Source organism: Gymnodraco acuticeps, unplaced genomic scaffold (genome assembly GCF_902827175.1).
Source record: "Gymnodraco acuticeps unplaced genomic scaffold, fGymAcu1.1, whole genome shotgun sequence".
Classification (NCBI taxonomy): domain Eukaryota; kingdom Metazoa; phylum Chordata; class Actinopteri; order Perciformes; family Bathydraconidae; genus Gymnodraco; species Gymnodraco acuticeps.
The window spans coordinates 113185-135831 of record NW_022991861.1 but is presented as its reverse complement, the minus strand read 5'-3'; the positions used below and the strand labels follow the sequence as shown (position 1 = coordinate 135831).

Genomic DNA, 22647 nt, shown 5'->3' with positions numbered 1-22647 from the left:
TAAGAAAGCTTTTTCACGGTGTGGAAGATTAAAGGAACACATGAGAGTCCACACAGGAGAGAAAGCACACATCTGCTCAGTCTGTAAGAAAGATTTTTCACAGAGTGGAAGTTTAAAGAGACACATGAGAGTCCACACATGAGAGTCCACACAGGAGAGGAAATATACAGCTGTAATGTGTGTGACAAAATATCTAAATGGCATAATCATTTCAAAAGGCACAAGTGTGTTGGTCGTCAGTCCTCACAGCTTAATGAAATTCAAACTGAGGATAACGGAGAGGCAGAGCCTCCAATAAGCAGCTCAGCTGAACACATGGAAACAGAAGCTGATGGAGAGGACAATGAATAAGTCTTATGACAGTTCACACGTGAGATAAATCTGTCTGACTGGATTAACATTGTTGTACAACATCCATATAAGACTTAAATGAACTCCATCTTTATCAACATAAGTGGACAATATGTTTAATGTTTTTGTCATTCTGATATATACGTTAACCACTGACTGTTGATGAACCATTTTATTTGGATTGAGGGCTCCAAGTTTCCATATAGGATGATTTGATGTATTGTTTCTTTATTTCTAAATGTTTTGTATCATTGCTATCCTGTTAATGAGCCCTGTTTTACATAAATGTACCTGTTATCGGAGTTTTTTTGCTTCTGTAACTGTAAGGGAATACATTTTCCTATTTTGTATCCTGATGACCTAATGCCGTTACATGTAATACGTTACTCCCTAAGCCTGTTTTCACCCATCTGCAACCGATTCGCTAATAATCACAAATGTTCATTTCTTTGACCCCTTGACTCGACTATTTCTTTTTTAATAATCGTTACATCTCCTCAGGACCAAGTTCCCGTGTCCTGCCTTTCACCTGCTGATCACCCACTGCTCATTTAAGGTGGACTGACCTTTACAATGGACCAGCTAGTCTTAATGCAAACGTTTTGTTAAATGATGCTAGACCAAAAACGTGCTGTTGGGCTGTGTGCTCTCTGCAGGACGGTGTCTGTGCTCAAAGATTGTTTATGGTATGAGAGCTTCACTCTGTTTTTGTTGTCCAAACGACGCCAACAGAGGGCGGGTACTAACATTCACAAACACATACCTATCTCCCGCAGGTATTCGGAGGAAGATCCTCACAGGTAGCGGTTACTAATACTCACAAACACATCTCAATTCATTCCACTCATTCAACAAAGTAATTCACTCAGCATTCAATCAAGACATTTGAGAGATATTTACCAAGTTTGAGAGAACCTTACAGAGAGCAAAGACCCAGCTCTGAGGGACAGAGCTTTCCAAGAGAGAGCATACCAGGGGAACCCCCCCCCCCCCTCTCTCTCGCTCTCTCCAAAAAAAAAAAGGTTCCTCCCCATCCGCCAGTCTTTATGCTCAAAAACAGGATAGAACATAAGACAACTCCTCCACACCCATATTTGTGGAAACTGGGCATGACCAGACATATTCTGTGGCAGGGGTCGGCAACCCCTGGCACGCGGCACGGTAACCAGTGGCACACTAGGAATAAGTGGAATAAGTGTTCAAAACATTAACATTTTATTTTCGGATCCTGAACGAGACCGCCGCCAGAGCGCGTCTCCCCGTTACCTGCAGAAGGAAGCTATGCACGCAACGCAGCCCCGCTCTCTTTAACTCCAGGCGACTTTCTGTCGCTTTTCTCCGTGGTGCAGTGCTGATCGTTTCACCACAGAGGAAAGCACTTCACAAATTGCAGTACCCATAAGGAGCTGTACAAATGCCGCAGTTTTTGCGTGGCTGTGTCTTTAGTTGAAAGCCCAGTGGCGATCTGCTCATCTCTCATTGAAATAACATTCTACACAGGGGCGGACTGGCCATGTGTGTTCTGGAGAATCACAGAACGGACGATCGTCCTTATTATTATGCTTTTTAAACCAATTATTTTAATTTGTTTGTTAAATTCGGCATCATGTAAGTTAAGGATGCTCCGATCGATCGGCCGCCGATCGATATCGACCGATACTCACTCTCTGCCGATCGATCGGTGCTCTCTAAAAATGCCGATCGCGAGAGCCGATCGCATGACATAAAATACATGACACTTTTCTCTCTGTGCATGGCAAAACATGCTCTCCAAAATGGCTTCACCGGTCTGGCAGTATTTTAAAGTGTCGGACCGGTGAGCGGAGCAAAACGCACAAGAGTAACGGCCCCTACACACAGCGGCGTGCGTTGTCGCTTGCCGGCGGGGGGGGGCTGAAACTCGACCAACAACCAATCACATGAATCTCCCGACCCAGACACACAAGCACGCGGTTTGATTGGCTAGAGCTTGTACTGGCATATGATTCGATTGGCTGACGCCTCCGTCGAGGCGTCAAAAGTAGAACATTGCTCTACTTTTGCAGCGAGCACCGCGAGAGAAGCTACGCTTTGCTCCCACAATGCAGTTCGGCGAATCGTGACGTCACCCCATTCAAAGTGAATGGGCAGAAGCGTTGAAGCGGCAACGCACGCCGCCGTGTGTAGGGGCCGTTAGACCTTACACACTTAGCTATTTGATCTACCTCTGGAACAAGCTAAACTAGTTATACATATAGTTATTCTTCAATTTCGGGTCACTCATTACTGGATCAGTGAGCTGCATGAGATACTGACAGAATGTAAGGGGAGAGAGGAAAAGAGAGCGCTTCCGTTCATTTCTCCCGTGTTATTATCCAAAGTTAATGTAAACTTGAATAATGTACTTCATTTGAATGTAACAATTATGTTGGTTGTTGTTGGTGGAAGCACCAGTGATGAATGAGCCCCATTAACTGAGTTTTAAACATAACTTTAAATGGAAGATCCCCATAGGCCCCGCCCACTCGATCCGATCAGAGCATCCCTGACAGGTCCACACACTGCTTCCCCGCAGCGAGGCTCCCCCCGCCCTCCTGTTGACAGTTCACGAGCGTCGATCTCTTCGCCCGCCCCCCCCCCCTTGATAATTCACGATCGTCAGCACACTGATATATATTTTTTTTAATGGCACTTCATATCAAAAAGGTTGCCGACCCCTGTTCTATGGCTATGACATAACAACCTTTTTGGGGCCTCTGTCTTTTTCTCCTTAAGTCAGGAGCCCCCCTCCCTGTGTACTGCTGTGAGGGAAGAGGGAAGAAACTGTCTCTCCCTTATCAGTGAAACCATTATAGGCCTTACACACTCAACTTAACAAACCACTTGTGTTTTGTTTATACTGTAAATATAGAAAATCATAAAATATGAAGCATTTTCATTGTGGGTTATATAAGAATATAATTGATTATATTTCATTATAACTAACTTTCGTTTTAAGTATTCACTTGATACTATGAAGATCTCAACAGCACCATCATTACTATGACATAAGAGGGTGCCATACAATGTTCTGATAATACTTGCATACTTTTACTTAAATAAGGTTTGAATTAGGGCTGTGCAATTAATCGTATTTTATTCTCTATTACGATTTTGGCTTGCAACGATTATGAAAACAACGTAATCGGAAAAAAACGATTAATAATGAGGAAACATTACCTTGCACACAAGCAGTCAATAGTGGTAATGCTCCAACGAGTACAAGTCTTTCACATCATATATAGCAGCTGTAATGAACGCACACACAATTTCCCTTACATACCTTAGGGATATACGCGTCCCCCGTAGCGACATTAACTACCAGTCGCGGTAAGCCAAATGTACAGAATGGATAAAATGGATAAAATGTACCCGGGAATAGTGCCTCATAATGCAGGTAGACTCCCCTGATAACTACCCTTGCATTCCTCCACAGGCTAAATAAGTATAAGTGAACTTTTGGAAGAACCAGAGAAAGGGGTTAAAATGGATAAAATGTATCCCAAAATAGTGCATCATAATGCAGGTAGACTCCCCTGATAACTACCCTTGCATTCCTCCACAGGCTAAATAAGTATAAGTGAACTTTTGGAAGAACCAGAGAAAGGGGTTAAAATGGATAAAATGTATCCCAAAATAGTGCATCATAATGCAGGTAGAGTCCTCTGATAACTACCCTTGCATTCCTCCACAGGCTAAATAAGTATAAGTGAACTTTTGGAAGAACCAGAGAAAGGGGTTAAAATGGATAAAATGTATCCCAAAAAAGTGCCTCATAATGCAGGTAGAGTCCCCTGGCAACTCCCCTTGCATTCCTCCAGAGGCTAAATAAGTTAAAGTTCACTTTTGGAAGAACCAGAGAAAGGGGTTAAAATGGATAAAATGTATCCCAAAATAGTGCCTCATAATAAGATTTGACATGGGCAAACAGGCTATCTCAGACTTCCATGACATACACCGGGAAAACCACCTCACTTTGGCCGCTCACAGAGACCCAAAACACGGACTACAGACCTCCAGCATATCTACCTGACATGCGTACTTCCATAACCTCGCGCACCTTGGGACCCCGGGCCCCCGAACTTAAGCACTCCCCCACGGACTAAACCCAGATGATTACACCCTCAAGAAACTCGTGCCCCTGGTAACCTATAAGGGGGTCTATTTTGCGGTGCTTTACAGTCCGCCCATCGGACACCATAGTCGGACTTATTCACAGCAGCAGCACCCACCCTCCTATGGAGGATGTTCTCATGGCCCTGGTTACCTATCAGGGGGTCTATTTTGCGGTGCTTTACAGTCCGCCCATCGGACTCCATAGTCGGACTTATTCACAGCAGCAGCACCCACCCTCCTATGGAGGATGTTCTCATGGCCCTGGTTACCTATCAGGGGGTCTATTTCGCGGTGCTTTACAGTCCGCCCATCGGACTCCATAGTCGGCCTTATTCACAGCAGCACCACCTGCCCTGCTGGAGGTTCACACTTTAACTTGTTTTACCCTCCGCTGCCTTACACATCCTCCCACATTTGAGCACTCCTCACGTGGACTAAACCCCTTCATGCACACCACCAGAACCTCGTGCCCCTGGGGATCTTAATGGGGAAACACCCATATTGGGTTATAAAAAAGAGGACAAATTAAGTAATTTTAACAAACTTTATTTACAGAAATATATACATTGACACTTTATAACATTATAACATTATTAACTCATCCAGCACAAGCGGACTGAGTACAACAAAACATTGCATATTTACAAGTTGGTCCCTGGCAACATTGTCCGTATCGGGTGAAGTTGGTGCAGAGGCTGGCACCCTCTCTTCACCCGTGTCTGAGGGACTGTGTTCGGCCATTGACTGTTCCCTCTTCGCCGCTCTCCAAGCGTTGAAGTCTTTGTATAATTCATCTGACGTCTCGGTATCGGTGGAGTCTTGGTAGGGAGTAGGGCTATGCTCCTCTCCAGAGCTGTCACGGTCACTGTGGATGTCAATGTCCCCCAAATTGTCTTCACTCACCCCTGATGCTGCTGCGGCCGCTGCTTGCAGTGACTCTGTGAAGAGCATTCGTATGTCCGCAGCCTCCTTCAAAGAAGGATTCTTGGCATAAAATGTGTCTGCAGTTGCAGTGTTGTGACACATGAAATCACTCACTCTTTGGCGGTTGCTTATGTCCTGAAACCTCTTCGCATTATCGGCGTGGACTGTGCGGAGGTCGGTGAAGTTAATGGGACCTTTTAGTCCAACATCAGCCCATGCCAACCTCAGGAAGGTGGCAAGGTTCCTCTATGGGTTCTTCCCCGCTATGCAGAGGAAGTAGCGGTTGTTGGTGCCGGTCAGCGTCCCCTTGATTTCCAGCCATCTCTTCATCCATCCAAATTCTTCTATGGTGAGGTACATCTGCGCTTCCCCGAACGCGTTGGCCGTCTTGTGGTTGCTTACCTGTTATGACAGAGTTAGAGAGCGTCAATACAAGTATCAATCATCCACAACATGTGTATCACTGCCAGAATAAACACATATTTTAATAGCTCACTCACGTGGATGAGGTGGCCAAAGGCAGTGCCAGTTATCTCCGCCTTTAGGACCTCCGTGTTGGTCATGTTGGAGTAGACCCCCGGACGGTGCCCATAAATGCAGCTCCAATTGAGGGTCATGTACCCATAGAGCAGGCTCCGGGTTGCGTGAGTCGGATTGCTGGTCATCACGTCCAGGAGCTGAGGGATGCGAGTTTTGGCCGCAGTCAAACATGCCATGATGTCTTTATGGCTTGGCAGACCTTCCATCTTGTCCCGCTTCACCTGCATCTGGTGGATAAACACCTTCTTTCTCATGGACTTCTGGATGGCAGCAACTTCCCGTGTGATTAAAATCATGTCATTCTGGTTGAGCCTGCTCCCCTTGCATGGTGTTTCATTCATGTACTTGAGAAAGTGTGATATATTTTTGATATAGAAGTCAGATGTCGTGACCTGTAGGCTTGACTTTATCAGGCTCCGGGACCACCCACGTATCCTCTTCAGATCCCTCAAAAAGAGCCAGTCAGACAGGCGATTGAAACCGTGTGCCATGAAGCTTAGGAATGATTTGACTCTGCTTATTTTGGAGACTGCGTTTTCTTGGAGCCTCACTGTTGGATCGATGCCCTCATAATGGTCCCGGTAGCCTTGCAGATACTTCTCCATGATGCGTGGGAATGTAATGTCCCGCATTCGATTCCCCCGGCCCCTGCCGCTGAACCAGGGGGAATGTATGGGAGGGGAGGATGACGAGGCCTCGGTATCTATGGATGCAGGTTCTGAGGAGCTGGATACAGGTGTGTGAGAGGCAATGGGGGACTTCCTGCAGGAGGGACCTTTGGACTTGGACAGCCTCTTTGGTGTTGACTCTGTTCGGGATCGTTTCCTTAGAAACACCCGCTCTTGGTCCTCGGCCCTCTGGTTCATCCTCTTTCGGTTACGTTTAATCCTCTGCTGCAGCATGCAGCGCAGGGATTTCACCTCAGCAGCATATATGTCCCTCTGAGCCTTCATTCTGTTTGCATCCATCCTCCATTCCTTACAGTCCGGGTTGTCACATTTAATCACTGGGGACAAGGGTGGAGGTTGTGACAGGACATCATCACCCACAGTGTCCACATCCCAAGAGGTAATCATTGCTACTGTGGGGTTTGTCAAACTGAGTTAATAAATCTTCTTCGTGGCCACTTTCATTTTTAGTTTAGTTAAAACCACATGTAATTCCTGCCGGGACAGCTCAACATGGTTTCTGTACAAGTGGCGGTCCAGCCTTGTCCCGTTGTACTCGCATCCTGCAATAATGCAGGGATGGAGCCTAATGTTTATCCGTCCTTTCGCCAACAACAGCAGAATTCTTCTTTCCACTAAATTACGCACACTATGGTTCCTCAGCAGGTGCTTGCTCAGGGCACGGTAGGGACTATTACAGATAGGACAACCGATCGCCATCATTTTTGTATGCCTGAGCTTTTCGGTACCGGGAAGTGTCACCAGTATAATGTATAGAACCGGGGGGGACAAAGAAGGATAGGTGAAAATAAGAAAGTTGCACTCAGCGAACTAGAAAGACCCCATGTCAAATCTCTCCGGTTTATTTTCAATAAATAACCCATTTGCATCATCGTGCGAAAGGTGTCCCATTTAGGCACTCGTTAGGCGGGCAGAGATCCCTGTCATCTATCGGTCCTATCATCCAGGCAAGGCGGGAGCCAAAACTGGGTGAAATAGTGCCTCCTAAGGCGGGTCGAGTCCCCTGGCAACTCCCCTTACTTTCTTCCGGAGACCAGTTCAAAACGTTAAGTTTGGTAAGAACCATGATTGGGGGTCATCCAGGCAACAATTGTATCCGATCCAAAGTCCTCATGCAGCGGATGCATTCTTACATGATCCAGAGACGGATGCAACCAGAGAACCAGAGAAAGAGGTTAAAATGGATAAAATGTATCCGGGAATAGTGCCTCCTAAGGCGGGTAGAGTCCCCTGACAACTCACCCTACATTCCTCCAGAGTCAGAAAAAGTTAAAGTTAACTTTTGGAAGAACCGCAGAAAAGGGGTGAAAATGTTGAAAATGTGTCCGGAAATAGTGCCTCATAATGCAGGTAGAGTCCCCTGGCAACTCCCCTTGCATTCCTCCAGAGTCAGAAAAAGTTAAAGTTAACTTTTGGAAGAACCAGAGAAAGGGGTTAAAATGGTGAAAATGTGTCCGGAAATAGTGCCTCATAATGCAGGTAGAGTCCCTTGGCAACTCTCCTTGCATTCCTCCAGAGTCAGAAAAAGTTAAAGTTAACTTTTGGAAGAACCGCAGAAAAGGGGTGAAAATGGTGAAAATGTGTCCGGAAATAGTGCCTCATAATGCAGGTAGAGTCCCCTGGCAACTCCCCTTGCATTCCTCCAGAGTCAGAAAAAGTGAAAGTTAACTTTAGGAAGAACCAGAGAAAGGGGTTAAAATGGATAAAATGTGTCCGAAAATAGTGTCTCGTTATTCCGTCGAAACTCCCCTTGCATTCCTCCAGAGGCCAGTTCAAAAACGTAAAGTTTTGTAAGAACCGTGATTGGGGGTTCTCCGGGCAACAATTGTATCCGATCCAAAGTGCTCACTCATCGTACGCATTCCTCCATGATTTCCCCATCATGAGAAATAGGCCGTTTTTTTCTAAGTGCTCTCAAAAACCGGGTTTCCGATTTCGTGCAGAAGGTAGCTTGGAAAAGATGAATGAAAATTGTTAACGGAGGAGGGGAGGTCTGAATTCCCCTCTACGTTGAAAAGTGCAACGGGTCAGTGGAAATGTCTCCGGGGCTTCCGCCCGAAGCGCCGAAGGGTTGACCCCCTCACCCGTTGGCACTTAGCCGTTTTTCGAGAATTTTTAAAAACGTAGTTTTTGATGAATTTAAGATATAATTGACCGTTTTATTTACTTTTTTTTGCTTTCCACGGGTGGGGGTGCACGGCAGGCCGCATATGAGCTCCCAAATTCGGCCCGGAACCTCCGGGAATCGGGTCCATTTCATCCACATGTGACTCCCCCATCAAATGTACATGAAATGGACACGAGGAAATGTACATGAAATGGACACGAGGAAATGTACATGAAATGGACACGAGGAAATGTACATGAAATGGACACGAGGAAATGTACATGAAATGGACACCAGGAGAGAAGAACCAGGGGTCAACATGGATACAGTTTACCCCGAAATAGTGTCTCTTAAGGCGGGTACCAGTCATGGGAAGATGTCCAGACCCTGACTGGACTTAAGCCGATTTGCATTGGAACTCCACATTGCATTCTTCCAGGGACACCAACATACATCCAGGGTACAAGGATAAAGAACCAGGGGTCAACATGGATACAGTTTACCCCGAAATAGTGTCTCTTAAGGCGGGTAACAGTCATGGGAAGATGTCCAGACCCTGACTGGACTTAAGCCGATTTGCATTGGAACTCCACATTGCATTCTTCCAGGGACACCAACATACATCCAGGGTACAAGGAACAAGAACCAGGGGGCAACATGGATACAGTTTACCCCGAAATAGTGTCTCTTTAGCAGGGTAACAGTCATGGGAAGATGGCCAGATCCTGACTGGACTTAAGCCGATTTGCATTGGAACTCCACATTGCATTCTTCCAGGGACACCAACATACATCCAGGGTACAAGGATGAAGAACCAGGGGTCAACATGGATACAGTTTACCCCGAAATAGTGTCTCTTAAGGCGGGTACCAGTCATGGGAAGATGTCCAGACCCTGACTGGACTTAAGCCGATTTGCATTGGAACTCCACATTGCATTATTCCAGGGACACCAACATACATCCAGGGTATGAGGATGAAGAACCAGGGGTAAACATGGATACAGTTTAACCCGAAATAGTGTCTCTTAAGGCGGGTACCAGTCATGGCAACATGTCCAGACCCTGACTGGACTTAAGCCGATTTGCATTGGAACTCCACATTGCATTCTTCCAGGCCCATCTACATGCATCCAGGGTACAAGGAACAAGAACCAGGGGTCAACATGGATACAGTTTACCCCTAAATAGTGTCTCTTTAGCAGGGTAACAGTCATGGCAACATGTCCAGACCCTGACTGGACTTAAGCCGATTTGCATTGGAACTCCACATTGCATTCTTCCAGACCCATCTACATGCATCCAGGGTACAAGGAACAAGAACCAGGCGTCAACATGGATACAGTTTACCCCGAAATAGTGTCTCTTTAGCAGGGTAACAGTCATGGGAAGATGTCCAGACCCTGACTGGACTTAAGCCGATTTGCATTGGAACTCCACATTGCATTCTTCCAGGGACACCAACATACATCCAGGTTACAAGGATGAAGAACCAGGGGTCAACATGGATACAGTTTACCCCGAAATAGTGTCTCTTAAGGCGGGTACCAGTCATGGGAAGATGTCCAGACCCTGACTGGACTTAAGCCGATTTGCATTGGAACTCCACATTGCATTCTTCCAGGGACACCAACATACATCCAGGGTACAAGGAACAAGAACCAGGGGGCAACATGGATACAGTTTACCCCGAAATAGTGTCTCTTTAGCAGGGTAACAGTCATGGCAACATGTCCAGACCCTGACTGGACTTAAGCCGATTTGCATTGGAACTCCACATTGCATTATTCCAGGGACACCAACATACATCCAGGGTACAAGGATGAAGAACCAGGGGTCAACATGGAAACAGTTTACCCCGAAATAGTGTCTCTTTAGCAGGGTAACAGTCATGGGAAGATGTCCAGACCCTGACTGGACTTAAGCCGATTTGCATTGGAACTCCACATTGCATTCTTCCAGGGACACCAACATACATCCAGGGTACAAGGATGAAGAACCAGGGGTCAACATGGATACAGTTTACCCCGAAATAGTGTCTCTTTAGCAGGGTAACAGTCATGGCAACATGTCCAGACCCTGACTGGACTTAAGCCGATTTGCATTGGAACTCCACATTGCATTCTTCCAGGGACACCAACATACATCCAGGGTATAAGGATGAAGAACCAGGGGTCAACATGGATACAGTTTACCCCAAAATAGTGTCTCTTTAGCAGGGTAACAGTCATGGCAACATGTCCAGACCCTGACTGGACTTAAGCCGATTTGCATTGGAACTCCACATTGCATGCTTCCAGACCCATCTACATGCATCCAGGGTACAAGGAACAAGAACCAGGCGTCAACATGGATACAGTTTACCCCAAAATAGTGTCTCTTTAGCAGGGTAACAGTCATGGGAAGATGTCCAGACCCTGACTGGACTTAAGCCGATTTGCATTGGAACTCCACATTGCATTCTTCCAGGGACACCAACATACATCCAGGGTACAAGGATGAAGAACCAGGGGTCAACATGGATACAGTTTACCCCGAAATAGTGTCTCTTAAGGCGGGTACCAGTCATGGGAAGATGTCCAGACCCTGACTGGACTTAAGCCGATTTGCATTGGAACTCCACATTGCATTCTTCCAGGGACACCAACATACATCCAGGGTACAAGGAACAAGAACCAGGGGGCAACATGGATACAGTTTACCCCGAAATAGTGTCTCTTTAGCAGGGTAACAGTCATGGCAACATGTCCAGACCCTGACTGGACTTAAGCCGATTTGCATTGGAACTCCACATTGCATTATTCCAGGGACACCAACATACATCCAGGGTACAAGGATGAAGAACCAGGGGTCAACATGGATACAGTTTACCCCGAAATAGTGTCTCTTTAGCAGGGTAACAGTCATGGGAAGATGTCCAGACCCTGACTGGACTTAAGCCGATTTGCATTGGAACTCCACATTGCATTCTTCCAGGGACACCAACATACATCCAGGGTACAAGGATGAAGAACCAGGGGTCAACATGGATACAGTTTACCCCGAAATAGTGTCTCTTTAGCAGGGTAACAGTCATGGCAACATGTCCAGACCCTGACTGGACTTAAGCCGATTTGCATTGGAACTCCACATTGCATTCTTCCAGGGACACCAACATACATCCAGGGTATAAGGATGAAGAACCAGGGGTCAACATGGATACAGTTTACCCCAAAATAGTGTCTCTTTAGCAGGGTAACAGTCATGGCAACATGTCCAGACCCTGACTGGACTTAAGCCGATTTGCATTGGAACTCCACATTGCATTCTTCCAGGGACACCAACATACATCCAGGGTACAAGGAACAAGAACCAGGGGGCAACATGGATACAGTTTACCCCGAAATAGTGTCTATTTAGCAGGGTAACAGTCATGGCAACATGTCCAGACCCTGACTGGACTTAAGCCGATTTGCATTGGAACTCCACATTGCATTATTCCAGGGACACCAACATACATCCAGGGTACAAGGATGAAGAACCAGGGGTCAACATGGATACAGTTTACCCCGAAATAGTGTCTCTTTAGCAGGGTAACAGTCATGGGAAGATGTCCAGACCCTGACTGGACTTAAGCCGATTTGCATTGGAACTCCACATTGCATTCTTCCAGGGACACCAACATACATCCAGGGTATAAGGATGAAGAACCAGGGGTCAACATGGATACAGTTTACCCCGAAATAGTGTCTCTTTAGCAGGGTAACAGTCATGGCACCATGTCCAGACCCTGACTGGACTTAAGCCGATTTGCATTGGAACTCCACATTGCATTCTTCCAGGGACACCAACATACATCCAGGGTACAAGGAACAAGAACCAGGGGGCAACATTGATACAGTTTACCCCAAAATAGTGTCTCTTTAGCAGGGTAACAGTCATGGCAACATGTCCAGACCCTGACTGGACTTAAGCCGATTTGCATTGGAACTCCACATTGCATTATTCCAGGGACACCAACATACATCCAGGGTACAAGGATGAAGAACCAGGGGTCAACATGGATACAGTTTACCCCGAAATAGTGTCTCTTTAGCAGGGTAACAGTCATGGGAAGATGTCCAGACCCTGACTGGACTTAAGCCGATTTGCATTGGAACTCCACATTGCATTCTTCCAGGGACACCAACATACATCCACGGTACAAGGATGAAGAACCAGGGGTCAACATGGATACAGTTTACCCCGAAATAGTGTCTCTTTAGCAGGGTAACAGTCATGGCAACATGTCCAGACCCTGACTGGACTTAAGCCGATTTGCATTGGAACTCCACATTGTATTCTTCCAGGGACACCAACATACATCCAGGGTACAAGGATGAAGAACCAGGGGTCAACATGGATACAGTTTACCCCAAAATAGTGTCTCTTTAGCAGGGTAACAGTCATGGGAAGATGTCCAGACCCTGACTGGACTTAAGCCGATTTGCATTGGAACTCCACATTGCATTCTTCCAGGGACACCAACATACATCCAGGGTACAAGGATGAAGAACCAGGGGTCAACATGGATACAGTTTACCCCGAAATAGTGTATCTTTAGCAGGGCAACAGTCATGGCAACATGTCCAGACCCTGACTGGACTTAAGCCGATTTGCATTGGAACTCCACATTGCATTCTTCCAGGGACACCAACATACATCCAGGGTATAAGGATGAAGAACCAGGGGTCAACATGGATATAGTTTACCCCGAAATAGTGTCTCTTTAGCAGGGTAACAGTCATGGCAACATGTCCAGACCCTGACTGGACTTAAGCCGATTTGCATTGGAACTCCACATTGCATTCTTCCAGGCCCATCTACATGCATCCAGGGTACAAGGAACAAGAACCAGGGGTCAACATGGATACAGTTTACCCCGAAATAGTGTCTCTTTAGCAGGGTAACAGTCATGGCAACATGTCCAGACCCTGACTGGACTTAAGCCGATTTGCATTGTAACTCCACATTGCATTCTTCCAGGCCCATCTACATGCATCCAGGGTACAAGGAACAAGAACCAGGGGTCAACATGGATACAGTTTACCCCGAAATAGTGTCTCTTTAGCAGGGTAACAGTCATGGCAACATGTCCAGACCCTGACTGGACTTAAGCCGATTTGCATTGGAACTCCACATTGCATTCTTCCAGGCCCATCTACATGCATCCAGGGTATAAGGATGAAGAACCAGGGGTCAACATGGATACAGTTTACCCCGAAATAGTGTCTCTTTAGCAGGGTACCAGTCATGGGAACATGGGGTGATGTATATGGGCACTTGAGCACCAGCAAGACCCCCACCTCCATAACCTTGTGCACCAGGTGAACATGTGTACCCACACTTAAGCACTCCCCCACGGACTAAACCAAGAGGGAACACCGGTCAGAAGTTCGTGCCCCTGGTAACACTGAATAACAACAAAATAGAACCCCCAAGGGTTGCATAATTAATAATAATTCCTTACATTTATTATAGCGCTTTATCAATGACTCGAAGCGCTTTACATATACACACATTACACATATATGATACATGCAATGGTCAGATACTGTGGACAATACCCACAGGAGCAAGTTCAGGTGAAGTGTCTTGCCCAAGGACACACCGGCTTTACAGACGCAGCAGCAGCGGGTTTCACCCCTTGATCTGATGATCATTGCACAGCGCACTGCGCCACACCGTCCATCTTCACGCCTCGAAGACATCGAGGCGCTTTTACAGGTACACATTGGTATTATACATGTACTGTGGACAATACCCACAGGAGCAAATCCGGGTGAAGTGTCTTGCCCAAGGACACAACGGCCTGACGCAGTGGCGGCAGGAGCGGGTTTCGAACTGGAGTTCCCCAGCACTCCCCCTTGATCTGATGATCGGATGCACAGACCACTGCGCCACCCGTCCCATAATGTGTGTAGGCATAGTTGGTAACATTTGTCTTGCCCTTGGCAGGGAATTTGCATTGGTAGTTGACATCACATTTACATTGTGCGGACTTCAGTACATTTTAAGGAAAAGTCCCATGTTAACTATGTCCATAAGACAGACATGTTCCTTACATTAGCCAACACACCCACATATGTTCCAGATGTCGAAAAGTCATTATCTCATGACCTCTTTAGGTGTAATTCATACCCTGTCAGGATATGAACCACCTAACTAACAAGACTTAACTGTATTATCCTGAGGAGGGCCTCTTTGCACTTCCGCTCACCCCTAATAATTGCGGAAGAGACGATGGGCCTCTCTTCTCTGGAAACAGTAATTCAATAACATAACTAATTATATTGACTAGGTCCAAGACTGATATAACAGTGTGTTTCCTGTTTCCTGCAGATGTCCAGCAGCTGGTGGTGGTTAAAGAAGAGCCTCTCCCTGACCAGCAGGAGTGGAGCTCCAGTCTGGACCAGGAGGACCCAGAGCCCCCCCCCACACATTAAGCAGGAACAGGAGGAACTCAGGATCAGTCAGGAGGGAGAGCAGCTTCAGGAGCTGGAGGAGGCTGATATCACCAAGTCCATTTTCACTCCTGACCCTGTGAAGAGTGAAGATGATAAAGAGAAACCTCAGTCCTCACAGCCTCATCAAAGACAAACTGAACACATGGAAACAGAAGCTGATGGAGATGACTGTCGAGGACCAGAACCAGCCAGGAACTCAGATCCAGAGAGCAGTTTACAACCAAAGACTGAGCACCATACTGGAGACTCTTCTGAAGACACTGATGACTCTTCTGTACCTCACACTGAAGACAGTGCTGATTGGAAGGAGACAAGAGAACCTGCCTCAGGCTCAAACTCACTGAAAAATAGACAAGAATCTGTCAATGATCCCCGACGTAGTGCTGAAAAGAAACCATTCGGCTGCTCAGTTTGTAAGAAAGCTTTTAGATATAGACAAGTTCTAAATCGACACATGAGAATCCACACAGGAGAGAAACCCTTTCGCTGCTCAGTTTGTGAGAAAGCTTTTTCACGGAGTGGAAGTTTAAAGAGACACATGATATTCCACCCAGGAGAGAAACCATTCAAATGCTCAGTTTGTGAGAAAGCTTTTTCAAAGAGTGGAAATTTAAAGACACACATGGCAGTCCACACAGGAGAGAAAGCACACAGCTGCTCAGTCTGTAAGAAAGCTCTTTCACAGAGTGGAAATTTAAAGACACACATGAGAATCCACACAGGAGAGAAAGCACACATCTGCTCAGTCTGTAAGAAAGCTTTTTCACAGAGTGGAAGTTTAAAGGAACACATGAGAGTCCAAACAAGAGAGGAAATATACAGCTGCAATGTGTGTGACAAAATATTTAAATGGCGTAGTGATTTCAAAAGGCACAAGTGTGTTGGTCGTCAGTCCTCACAGCTTAATGAAATTCAAACTGAGGATAACGGAGAGAAAGAGCCTCCAATCAGCAGCTCAGCTGAACACATGGAAACAGAAGCTGATGGCGAGGACAATGAATAAGTCTTATGACAGTTCACACGTGAGAGAAATCTGTCTGACTGGATTAACGTTGTTGTACAACATCCATATAAGACTTAAATGAACTCCATCTTTATCAACATAAGTGGACAATATGTTTAATGTTTTTGTCATTCTGATTTATACGTTAACCACTGACTGTTGATGAACCATGTTTTTGCTTCTGTAACTGTAAGGGAATACATTTTCCTATTTTGTATCCTGATGACCTAATGCCGTTACATGTAATACGTTACTCCCTAAGCCTGATTTCACCAATCTGCAACCGATTTGCTAATAATCACAAATGTTCATTTCTTTGACCCCTTGACTCGACTATTTCTTGTTTAATAAGTGCTTTGTTTTGAACGTTCATCAGTATTATAATCAAAGAGAGAAATATGAACGTTAGTTTTTACTGAAATGATCAAATAAAGTCAACATCTCTCAGTCTTTACTGAGCTGTGTGGAGTTTGTTCAACTTTTAAAATATGTTTGAATGGTGACATACACAGTGATAGATGTTAAGGACTAACGTTTATAATAACTACATCTGTATTGATAGTGTATTTCTGGTATATTCATTTTAATGTCACCTGATATATAGGATGTGTGTTAAACGTGTCTATTTTTTCCTCTTAATTATAGAGAGGTTTTTTATATATATTCCTAAAATGAAGTCCCATTTTAAGTTGAAGTAGATTAGCGCAAATGGTCTTTTCTTCCACTTTTGTGTTATAATCAAAAGGTGGTTTTGTGGCTATTTGTGAGTAGGTAAGGTACAGTACAACCTGTGATTTCTGCCTTGAGTAAAATCATTACCCTGTTGATAAGTATTTTTCAGAAAGTCATTTTGGGCTTTCAAGGGCGGAACTCAGTAGGTTATCTGTAAGAGTTTTTTGTATGATCTGGAAACTTACATTAATAAAAGGAGGAAATGTATGTGCGCTCATGTGCAGACGTATATATTGTTTGTAAATGGGGTAATTCATATCCTGCAAGACTCTTAAAAGACCATGAGACGATTGAGTCACACACAGTTAGAGAGACAATGGTCCTTCTGAGTTATCAATAGATGTATTCATGTTATTGTGAGCTGACTTCGGAGGTTGGAGGAAGTTCAGGGAAGGCCTTAGGGTATAAGCAGGGGCGCCGTAAGGGGGTGAAAAGTTAGGACGATTCTAAGGGCCCGTGACTGACAGGGGCCCCAAACATTTTTAGAACATTAAGAAAAAATGTGTAAGTAACCTTTCATCAATTATCAATAATTAACATTAATATAATGTTAAATTGATGATGTACTCACTAAACTTACGATTCTTTTCACTTTTTTTCTTCCAAAAGTTAATTATCCAAAGCCTCTGTACACCCCCCTCTATTTACATGTAATGGTTTGGTCCTGCCTCCAAACGCTGTGCGGCACCGCTCTTTCTAGCAGCAGAGAGTGAGAGCATGGCGCTGGTGAGGAGGGATGCTAGTACTTACGTGTGTACGATGTCTCAACGACTAACAAAGTCAGGCTTTCAAAAAAGAAAAGAAAGGAGAGAAAGAGAGAGGGACTAAAGGGCGACAGTATGTCACCCAGTTTTTCAAAAGAAAAGGTGGGTGTGGTCTATGAGTGGTGGAAATCAGTCTGTTAGCTAAGCGTAGTCCATTGTAAATAATAATTGTAATGTTTTGCTGACATTAAAGGTAGGGTAAGTAATTTTGGAGAAACCAGCTCCAGTGCGCTAGAATTTGAAAATACACAGCCTAAGTTTGTGCACAGATGGAAGGCTGACAGGCAGGTAGGCCATCCCGTTATTTTAGCCGGGCCGGCTCAGATGATTGGTCGTGCTTTTTACAGCGCCACGGCTTCCACAGATGACATTTTTTATGGATTTATTGTCAAATCACGTCAGATATTCATTGCTATCGGGATGTTAAGAGCATTCCATGGAATATAACAAAAAGTGTATCTCGAGCCAGTTTCTCAAAATTACCTACCCTACCTTTAAGTACTGATAATATCTTCACAGAAAATTCTGAGGTTTTTCATTTCACTCCTCTTTTAGCTGACATTTAATAAATGCAGGTACATTTTTAGCAGCTATTCATACTAAATCAGTTGTCCCTCCCCCTGGTGCCAGGACCAACAGATCCATCTTTAGGCTCCGCAGCCCTGTCCCCCCATAATGCTTTGCAGTCTTGCCATACTGTCCATTGAAAGCCAGTTGGCTAGAAAGCTGGACTTCAAGGACTTGATCAGTGACTTGTAAGAAGGCTAGGCGCTGGGCTCTTGGTGAGTAAGGCTGAGCCAGGGCTCGTGATAACTGTTAAAGGGCAAGGCTATGGTAACTGTATTGGATCACTACACAGAAGATGCATGATGAGAAAAAGACTGAGAACAGGTAATAGGCTCTGATGTAGCACCACCATCAGGCCTTTTCACTTCCATTTCCGTTTTGTTGTCCGTTTACACTTTAATACCCGCTTATTTTGTAGTTGGTATATTTAATTAAACAATCTTATTTTTTTTGTTATAGCATTTTATAAATGATAATATTGGTGTTCACTTTATTTTAATTTAAGAGGTCATGTATATTTAATTTATATTTATTTAGATTTATGAATGTTCCATTCAAAAATGTTATTAAAAAGGCATGTACTCCATAAAAGATGACTATAGAGATCTATTCTCAGGAATGTTAGTGTTATATAAAATAGTGAATTCTACTGCAGCAGAATGTTGCACGTCTGCACAGTGTTATATTTTCACCGCTCAGTGTCAGTAAATATTGTGCGGTTAGTATTGGACTACACGATAGATGCAAGCCTGTACAGGTAGAGTTATTTAAAGCATCAATGAGTCGGTTGGGTTCTGGAGGTGTGGTTACAGCAATTGTGCTTGGTTGGTGTGGCCTGGGCCTGGTGGTGGGGCCCAATGTGATATATTTTCATGGGGCCCAAAATCCCTGGCGGCTCCCTGGGTATAAGAACAGTTAACCTTTGTTAGTTTATTACTCCTATGGATGTCATGAGATGATGACGTTTAAACATATACAAGTATCGCTTTCAGAGAGAAGAACATGTGACATTTGTGTGGTGGGCTGCATGATGTTAAAGATGAAATGTGTGTGTGTACAAAACACAACAAACTCTTACTGATATGTGATGGGTCCAGGCTCAAGGGCGTATGGCACTCTCAACTCTTTCCAGGACATGTCGGGGCCCTGCCTGCCAGTAGCTTTGCCGATATCTGTGTTGATAGGTAATAGATTAAGAGCGGTGAATCATAGAAACAGGAAGCGCTCAAACGTTTGTGTGAGTGTATCTAATTTAGCAGTGATTCCATGTCAGCCACAGCTTGTTACAAAAAACATGACTGATAGTGTGTTTAACAAACTTCAACTAGCTTTTTTAAATGTCAGGTCTTTGGCAGGAAAAACATTTTTAATCAATGATTTTATCACTGAGCACAATCTCGATTTTATGTTTTTAACAGAAACTTGGATTGAACAGAATAACAGTGCAGCTGTTCTTATCGAATCAACCCCTCCCAACTTTAGTTTTATGAGTCAGGAAAGAATGCATAAGAAAGGGGGTGGAGTTGCTATTCTGTTCAATGATTCCCTTCAATGCAGGAAGACAGCGTATGGAAACTTTGATTCTTTTGAATATGTGGCCCTTCGGCTGAAATGCTCCTCTCGAGCTCTGTTCCTAAATATCTATAGACCACCCAAATACTGTGCAAGCTTTTTTGATGACTTTACTGAACTGCTGTCTATAGTGTGTATTGACTTTGACCGTCTAGTCATTGTTGGTGATTTTAACATCCATGTTGACAACCCCCAGGACAGAGGGGCTAAAGAACTGTTTTGTGTTCTTGATAGCTATGGACTGACTCAGCATGTGACGGAACCCACGCACAATAAGGGGCACACAATGGACTTAATTATCTCAAAGGGTCTGAATATCTCTAAGGTTGTGGTGACTGATGTTGCACTCTCTGACCATTCCTGTGTTTTCTTTGAGAGCTCTATTTCTGTTCACAAAAATGTTCAAAAAGAGGTAACCACAAAGCGATATTTAACTGAAAATACTAGGGAAATGTTTACTCAGAATTTCTCTTCCACACTTGCCCCTGCCAACATCTCAGTAAATGAGCTAGTAGATCATTTTAATTAAAAAATTAAAAATGTTATAGATGCCATTGCTCCAACTAGGTTAAAGGAAGTGTCTGTCAAGAAAATATCTCCATGGAGAAAGGCCATGACCGTGAAAACAGAAAAAAGAGAATGTCGAAAAGCTGAACGCAGGTGGCGAAAAACAAATCTCCAGGTTCACTTTGAAATCTATAAAGAGAGACTTGGCCTTTATAATTTCGAATTGAAAAACGCACGACAATCGTTCTTCTCTGACATCATTACCAAAAACAAAAACAACGCACGTGCCTTGTTTGCTACCGTCGACAGACTAACTAACCCCCCAGTGTCAGTAGCCTCTGAATTTCTATCCACCAGGGCGTGCAATGATTTTGCCTTTTTCACTGACAAAATTCAGAAAATCAGACAAGCAGTCAGTGCCTCTGCATCAGGAACAGCAAATGTGTTGTCCCTATCTCCACTTAACATCAATTCAGACATCATGACACAGTTCCATCAGATTAATGATAAAAACCTAGAGGACATTATTCAACTTCTGAAATCCTCCTCTTGCTGCCTTGATATTATTCCAACAGGATTTTTCAAAGATGTTTTGCCTTGCATGGCCTCAGATCTACTTCATATAGTAAACAAATCTCTTCACTCAGGTATTTTTCCACAGGCCCTGAAAACTGCAGTCATTAAACCGCTCTTAAAAAAGAATAATCTAGATCAGGCATCCTCAAACTACGGACTCCGGTCCGGATACGGACCGAACCAGCACTGTCTCCGGACTCTGAGCAAATTATACTTTTCATATGTATGATCTCTCTGTATTATATGTGAGACATCGCCACAACGCATTCGCAACGAGTCAAAATTCTCCGCTATGTCCACTGCAAACAGCGCTCTGCATGTCTGACTGTTCCACTGTGTTCCACCTGTGTGTGTCAACGCTTTGGTCCAATCACATTCAGCATCCAGTCAGCGTTTTTTCCCCCCAAAGAATCTGCGAATCAGAGGCACAGTAGGGCGGGTCTTCGCGGAATGCGGGTGGGAAAAATGTGTGTGTCTCTTTCAACCTGTCTAAGTCAGAGCGAGAATTAAAAAAAAAAAAATTCAGAGCGAGAGTTAACAGCTCATCTAGTTCCATCTGTACTGTAGCTAGTAGCCTAGTTTCACCTACCGGGGTGGCAACTGACACCCTAAAAATAGGCCTTGCCACCCCAGCTGCCACCCCAGTTGGCAGCTTTGTTTTGAAAGAAAAGTTGTGGCTCATCGGACATTTATGAGAGAAAGTCTCTAATGTCCGAGTGCAAGTGAATGCAGCACAAGATGCACGTCATGTAACCCCTCCCCCGGTCCTGGCGCGAGCGTGAACATACGATTTGGCGGCGATTTCATTTTTAACTGGACGGCGCAAAACGAGAAGCATTCGGACCCAAGCACTGAAGGAATGAGGTATTTGCGGTCTACAATGACAGAAAAGAGACATTGAATCAAAACGCACTAAAGCTGTTGATCTTAATACGTTTGTGAGGCGTTTTGCTGAACAAGATGGTAATCGCCGCATTCAGCTGTAATAGACATGTCAACTTGATGCTCTGCTCACGGATGAGCATACACAACTATTAAGATGATGACCTTACGTGTGTAAATATATTGTTTTCTTTGAGGGGGTCTGCCCCCAAAAAACTGTTTTAATTCCCGAGAAAGTCAAATAAGACGGTGTTTAAAACTACACTGCCCAGCCAAAAAAAAGTAACCACTTTGATTTAACTAGGCCAGTAGGTAAGGACTTTCCACTGGATAATAACTGCAGTATAAAGAATGCATGACTGAAGTGATGGAGACCATGTTGAAGGCAAACAAAAAGAGGAAATAACAGGTCAAATCAAGCAAATCCCCTCTCAGATTGCACAGCAACCAGAAGAACATAAATACTGGCTGGTGATTTGATTCATCAGCTTTGTGATGGAATAAAAAATGCACAGTGCATTTCCTTAGCTGTGGGTGAGTCCACTGACACCACTGACAATGCTCAGTTGCTGGTGTGTGAGTTTCTATGATGAGGCAAAGGGGGAGTTTGTTGAAGATGTGTTGGGCCTGACGAACCTCAGTGGACACACAAGGGGGCAAGACATTTATAAAGCAATAATGGGAATGCTGAATGAAAGAGGGTGCAGCTGCCTTTATTCATAACTGTGCAGCTCTTACACTGCGACTCTGAGGGGTCAAGCACAGAAACAATAACAATGAAAACTGCTGCATACAGATTATTTTTGTTTTTGCAAC

At 44.6% G+C, this 22647-nt stretch overlaps 1 protein-coding gene across 1 annotated transcript; it reads right to left on the bottom strand.

Moving 5' to 3' along the window:
* Positions 1–5015: 5015 nt before the first annotated feature.
* Positions 5016–7066, bottom strand: LOC117535447. Its single transcript, XM_034199903.1, has 2 exons — positions 5910–7066; positions 5016–5811 (listed from the first exon to the last, which is right to left on the bottom strand). Exons 1-2 carry the CDS (start codon positions 7023–7025, stop codon positions 5656–5658), a joined length of 1272 nt encoding a protein of 423 aa, XP_034055794.1. The 5' UTR covers positions 7026–7066; the 3' UTR covers positions 5016–5655.
* Between the last annotated feature and the right edge of the window lie 15581 nt (positions 7067–22647).

Bases quoted from the DNA above. Each gene is read 5' to 3' on its own strand.
- LOC117535447 (XM_034199903.1), bottom strand. From the start codon at position 7,025: ATGATTACCTCTTGGGATGTGGACACTGTGGGTGATGATGTCCTGTCA. The intron at 5,812-5,909 runs GTGAGTGAGCTA...CTGTCATAACAG, and splicing joins CCTTTGGCCACCTCATCCAC to GTAAGCAACCACAAGACGGC.